Source organism: Cebus imitator, unplaced genomic scaffold (assembly GCF_001604975.1).
Source record: "Cebus imitator isolate Cc_AM_T3 unplaced genomic scaffold, Cebus_imitator-1.0 Scaffold61, whole genome shotgun sequence".
NCBI lineage: Eukaryota > Metazoa > Chordata > Mammalia > Primates > Cebidae > Cebus > Cebus imitator.
The window spans coordinates 10,937,138-10,943,843 of record NW_016107376.1 but is presented as its reverse complement, the minus strand read 5'-3'; the positions used below and the strand labels follow the sequence as shown (position 1 = coordinate 10,943,843).

The window sequence follows — 6,706 nt, the reverse complement described above, 5'->3', positions numbered from 1 at the left end:
GTGATTTGGGCCAAGGTGGGAGGATTGCTTGAGGCCAGGAGTTTGAGATTAGCCCGGGCAATGTAGCAAAATGTAATCTCGACAAAGAATTAAAACAAAAGCAATAATAATTACTTGGGCATGGGGGCCTGCGCCTGTGGTCCCGGCTACTCGGGAGGTTGAGAAGAAAGAATCATTTGAGCTCAGGAGTTCCAAACAAGCCTGTTCACATAGCGAAACCCCACCTCTACAAAAAAATACAAAAATTAGCCTGGTGTGGGAGCGTGTGTCCCTAGTCTAGCTACTCGGGAGGCTGAGACAGGAGAATCGCTTGATCCTAGTAGGTCGAGGCTGCAGTGATCCAAGATCTCACTACTGTAAAGAGTGAGAACCCATCTCTCTAAAAAATAAAAAAGCAAACCAACCAACCCACTGTGGGTTCCCCTCTAGTGTCGTTGTGTGTTGTTTCCTGCTCTCTTCCTCGGCCTATGTGTGCACCCATAGGCCGAGGAAGAGAGCAGGAAACAACACACAATTTTTATTGCACCCACAGCAATAAAAGCTAGTGGTGTGTGTCTCACACGTGTCTCCAGCCCCATCGCCATCTCTCTAAAGCTTGTCTCTTTTTACAAAAGGCCACTTGTCATTCTCACTTGGCAGCTCAAAACCTCCTCCAACCGAACGTATGCAAGCCAAGCTCCACATCTTCCCATTCAGAGCAGGTTCCCCATCCAGGTTCATTCTGTCTGAATGAACCGGCTACCAAGGCTGCAGTCTCCTTCCCTCCAAGGGCTGTCCACACTGGGGCTCTTTCTCTTGTAAATTTCTCTCCCACCGAGGAACTTTCTCCTCCTCTGCTGCCCACAGTCCTAGCCTAATAGGACCCTGCACCCAACACCAAGGGCTGTAATAGCCTTCTTGCTGTTCCTGAGTTAATCTGAAAACCCTGGGTTTGCTCTCCTTCACAGCCAGGCTAGCCGTTTTTGAAATGTTAACCCACTGCAGGACACGGTTCCATGGTTTCTCGCTGCCTTGGAACAAGACCAGCTCCTGTGTGCCCCCTCCCCTCCCCTTGCACCACCTCTGGGCCTGGCCTTGGCCTCTCCTCCATTCCCGGAATGGGTCAGGCTCCCTTCCAGTCTGGGCCTCAGCACACGTTCTTCAGTCGCCTGCCTCTCTCCCTGCCTCTCCCAACCCGGTTCACATTGACCAATTTCAAATTTTAAAGTCCAGATTTCAGCCCAAATATCCCCCTCTGGATGCTTTCCTAGACCACAGTCAGATCAAGTCTAATCAAATCTTCCTATTTGCCACTCTCAGGGCACCACCACACATCCCTTTTGTTGGCACTTAAATGTAATTATGCTTCTTTTCTTTTTTTCTCAATGATTACATTAATCAATCAACCATTGACATATATGAATGGCGGCCTCTTGGCAGGGCCTCATTTGACGGGGCGCGGGGTTAGGGAGGCACAGGGGGAGGACTGGCCCAATGGCCTTCCAAGCTCATTTAGCCCAGCCCCAGCCGGGCCCCCCTGTGACCACTCCCCTTACGTAAGCACCTTGGTGCCTTATAAGATGGTCGGCTCAGGGCCTCGAGCAGTCGGCTTTCTGCTGAGCTCCGAGCCAGGACCTGCAGCAAGCTCCCTCCTGCCTGCCTGGTTGGGGTACGACGACCTCAGAGCTACAGCCGTGAATCCGCGGACACCTCCAGCTCCTCGGCCTTTCTTCGTAGAAGGGCCTCCTAATTTTCAGATCTCCAGAGCCACCAGCAGGGAGATCAGGTGTGTGTCTGTGTGTCCCTGGGGAGTGGGTAGAGCTTGCATGGATGCAGATGGGGACAGAATTCTCATTCCCCCAGAAGGGCCATGGCCACATCCCTTGTCACCCCTCTCTTCCTAACTCCATTGTCTGTCCCCACCTTCCTTCCCTCTTCTCCTAAAGAGGGATCATTCCTCCAGGAGGCCTAAGTTAGTCTCCCCTCTCTTGTGTGGAAGTCTCCCACAAGCACAGCCCCCGTCCCAACCCCGACCTTCACACTGTCCTCTTGGGTGGCCTCGTGGGTTCGGTGCCCAGGCAGCCAAGTGCTCTGAGGCCTGGGGACAGTGAAGGCACTAGAGGAGAGCGTTTGGTGGGGGTCCGCATCGTTGCGTGGTGCTTGGGAAATGAGTCTGTGGTTTAACTCTACCGATGTGTTTTTCTTTCCACCCCCTCCTGCAGATTCCTTATGGAAGAACCGAGGCGTTCAAAGCGACTTCGCTCCATGGCCTCTAATCAAGGTATGGCAAATGCCTGCCGCTCTCTTTTTAATTTTTTTCTGGATTTTTACTTTACCTTTGGTATTGACGTACAGAACTTAGAGATGCAAATGTGGCATGTTATGAAATGCAGCAGCTTCTCAATCTTCCACAACTTTGGGAACACCACCTCCATCTGTGTAGCCATTTCTTTTAGCATTTCCTCTCATTCTTTAAGTAACACGTGAACACTACTATTTCTTTTCCTATTTAGAGTTTCCTTATGGTCTTCCCTCTAGGGTAGAAGAATATTTAGCTGTAGTTTACACATTCCCACCACCACCAATCACCCAAGTGCCATGCCACACCCATCCCCGACACACACCCTCTGCCCCTCCCCCATTGCCCAGGAACAGAGAGAATAGTAGGAGAATTACGTTCCCCCTCTTGCATAACTTGAATTTTCCAGGACTTAATACCTACCTTGGAATACTGAGTGGTTACTTATCACTAGTTAATTTGCCAATTCTTTCCCAATTGTTTAAATTCCAACTCAATCAAGTGTTCTCTCAATTTCACCTCATAGCCTGCTCCAACCTGGACTGGCTGCTCTAAGTCAGCTCCCAGCTTCCGCATCATCTGGGAAACTCCTTTCCCTCTTTTTAATTGTATACCATTTCCCAAATCTTGTGTCTTTTTTTTTTCTTCTTCTTCTTCTTGTTTTACTTTTTCTCTACAGTGGAGCAAGCCCTCAAACTACATCTTGATCTATGATAAACCCGTACTTCCACCTTGTTCTTTTCTGGAGGTATTGGAATTTTACAGCTATTGCCACATTGTTCTCCAAAACATTTCCTTTCATACACTGAGTGTACTACATCTTTTAATCTTGTCTAGTTTGATAGATGCATAACAATAAAGTATGCGTTGAAAGAAAATTATTTAAGATCTTGCTTGTCTGGACAGGGCATGGTGGCTCACCCCTGTAATCCCAGCACTTTGTGAGGCTGAGGCAGGTGAATCACGAGGTCAGGAGCTCAAGACCAGCCTGGCGAAGATGGTGAAATTACATCTCTACTAAAACTACAAAAATTAGCCAGGCATGGTGGCAGGTGCCTGTAACCTCAGCAACTTGGGAGACTGAGGCAGGAGAATCTCTTGAACCCAGGTGACAGAGGTCACAGTGAGCCATGATAACACCACTGCACTCCAGCCTAGGTGACAGAGTGAGACTCCATCTCAAAAAAAAAAAAAAAAAATCTTGCTTGTTTGAAACATTTTCATTCTACCCTCCCTGACTGACTTCTAAGTGAAACTTTGGTTGGGTATCAAATTTTAGGTGGGAAGTCCATTTCTCTTGAAATTTTGAAGACATTTTCTATTATCTAATAGATTTAATTGCTGCTTTTGAGATGCCTGAATTTTAGCCCTTTCCATATAATCTTTCCACCCTTTCTCTTTCTCCCTCTCTCTGGAAGCTTTTAGGATCTTCTTTTTGTCATCAGCACTCTGAAATTTTGTGTTGATATGTCTCAGTGACAATATGCCTCTAATTTTCTTGTATTTTATCCTCCTTTCTTTCCCTTATTTTAGATATTTGCTTTCTTTTCTGGGATATCTTCTCAACTTCATTCTTTAAAATTTTCATGGATATTTTTGTTTCTTCTCTCATAATTTTAATTTCAAAAAGCCCTATTTTCTCTGGGTATTTCTTTTTAAAAGTATCCTATAATTGATTTGTAGATAAAATTCTTTCTATCTCTCTGGGGGTATTAATCATAGATGTTTCTGGAAAGTCTCATCTGTGGCATAAACTGTTTTATCCAAGTTGGCTTTTCCTGTGTTATCGTCTGTCTCTGGTGTTAGGGCCTTTTTTGTTTGTGTGTGTGATATTTGGTGATATCTGACTAAAAAAAAATGGGACCTAGGAAAAAGCTGATGAGAGCTCCAAACCCATGGATGGGGCTAGTTGATTGGATTCCACAGCATTCGTATGTTTGGGGCATCAAATTGGGCAATACCAGGCCAGGCACAGTGGCTCATGCCTGTAATCCCAGCACTCAAGCAGATCACTTGAGGTCAAGAGTTTGAAACCAGCCTGTTAAACATGGCGAAACCCTGTCTCTACTAAAAATACAAAAGAACTACAGGCGGCTGCCTGTAATCTCAGCTACTTGGGAGGCCGAGGCAGGAGAATCACTTGAACCCAGGAGGCCGAGATTGCAGTGAGCTGAGATTTGGCCACTGTACTCCAGCTTGGGCAACAGAGTGTGACTCTGTCTCAAAAAAAAAAAAAAAAATGCAACGCCAGATGTCAGTTTTATGGGACTCTTAAGCTATGCAGGTTTCCCAGAGAAGAATCTTCTGATCATCTTCAATGCCTGCTCTGTCATTGATAAAATTTCTATAGAAGTTTGTCTAGTCCTGGGCTTCGTGCTCTGTTCTATTGCTCAATAACGTATCTGTGTCAACACCTCCCCTCCCTGTTAAGCTATCCTATAGCCATGGAAGGATTCTTTCTTCCTGGAAGTCATGCAGCCACCCCATACCCTTCTGTCACCTGGAATGCTCCCCCTCCCTGCTATCCCTACTAATCCTCTCCTGCCTTTGCCTTGCAAAACCCCACCCATCTTTGATTTCCTAGGTTATGTTTACTCCTCCAGCAAGACTTTTTGACCATCTCCTTCCCAATAAATGTTAAGATGCTTGCTTGAACTAGATACTAATCTAAACATTTGACTTATAGTAACTCAGTTCTTGTAAGGCCCTAGGGGTTGGCATGTTATTATACCAGTTGAAAGGGGAATTGATGCCCAGGTACTTTAAGTGGCCTGGGAATACAGCCCGGGCATTCTGGATCCAGAGCCACCTCCCTTGTGATACCCTTCTCCTCCCAATTGGTTGCTCGTTAGCATCGTTCATTTTTTGGTGTTCTGTTTGTCTCTCCTACTGAAGTTTAACCTCAGTGAGGGCAGGCAGCATCCCACTTTTATTCATATTCAATCTCTCTAGGGAACTGTAGACTCATTTATTGATTAGTAAAATGACAATCATAATATCGCACGGGTAAGGTTGTTGCAAGGACTTGCGATGAAAAGCTCATGGAGTGCTGAGCTCAGGATAGGCCCTCGGGCAGGCAGAACTCCTGAGGGCTTACCTTGCAGGTCTCCCCTGCCCCTCATTCTGTTTGCCGAGGCTCCCCTGGGCCTTTCCTGAACCCCTCTTGTAGTCACACTTCCCCGAAGGCTTCAGACCCTACTCATTCTCCTAATACTCTGCTTCTCTTTTAGCCTCAAGTGGGCCTTCTACAGAGCCAGGCCGCTCTGTTGTGGACCATGAAGACCCAGGGGAAGCAGATGGGCCCACAGAGCCAACCCAACCCGCAAAACCCACTGCTTATGTGAAGCCCTTCAGATGGAAGCCCCCCGTTCGCACCCAGCCGGCTCGTCCTGCAGAGAGAGGCCGGCGCTGGGGAGGAAGCCAACGGGCAGGGCGAGGCCGTGGCAGAGGGGCTGTGCGTGGAACTGTGCAGGAAGGCCCTGTCCCACCCGAGGCCCTGCCTGTGGTGGGGCCTCAGGAGCCGCCCCCTGTCTCTGGGCCTGAGGCTGTTGCCTTGCAGCCCGTCTATCCCTTCATTGGGTTTATGCCTCTGGGTGACTCATCTGTTTTAGGAGTCACACATTCCTCCATGGGCACCTACGTGCATGGGGTCCCAGTGTTCATCGGCCATGTTATGCACTGACCTCTGTCACCCATGTTGTTACCAGCCTCCCTTTCTTCCACCCGGACTTTCCCTCCAGCCCCATTTCTGTTCCACTCCTTCCCTCTCATACCAACCGGAGCCCCCACCTTGTGTTGTCAGGACCAAGCCTCCAGGCCTTCCTCCCAGGATCCTGACAGTAGTCCATCTGCTTTCAATGCCCCTCTTGTCTCTGCTTTGTACCTTTTGTCAAAGTCACACATGCATGGAGCTCCTAAATGCTTGTTAAAATAAACCAGCAGCTCCCCTAGTCTTCTCATTGTGCTTACATTAAAAGCCAACTGGCTGGGCGCAGTGGCTCACACCTGTAATCCAAGCTCTTTGGGAGGCTGAGGCGGGTGGATCATGAGGTCAGGAGATCCAGACCATCCTGGTCAACATGGTGAAACCCAGTCTCTACTAAAAATACAAAAAATTAGCTGGGCGTGGTGGTATGCACCTGTAGTCCCAGCTACCCGGGAGAATTGCTTGAACCTGAAAGGTGGAGATTGCAGTGAGCCAATATTGCACCACTGCACTCCATCTCAAACAAAACAAAACAAAACAAAAAAAACAATTAGAGATACAAAGTTGTTGGATCCAAAGTTATGTTGATGGTTTGTTGAATCACAGAATAGATGGGACTGAGAAATCAGTAAAAACTAGACGTTTGGGCAAAAGAGAGATGGACAGTGCAACAGAACAGTCATCCTGAGGATGGGAGGTCATCTAACATGGAGCTTTCCTGC

At 47.7% G+C, this 6,706-nt stretch overlaps 1 protein-coding gene across 1 annotated transcript; it reads left to right on the top strand.

The window, feature by feature from the left end:
- The first annotated feature begins 2,208 nt into the window (after positions 1-2,208).
- PRR20E (proline rich 20E) lies at positions 2,209-5,960 on the top strand. The gene is made up of 2 exons (XM_017529747.2): positions 2,209-2,260; positions 5,509-5,960. The coding sequence occupies exons 1-2, from the start codon at positions 2,209-2,211 to the stop codon at positions 5,958-5,960; spliced, it is 504 nt and encodes a 167-aa protein (XP_017385236.1).
- The last annotated feature ends 746 nt before the right edge of the window (positions 5,961-6,706 follow it).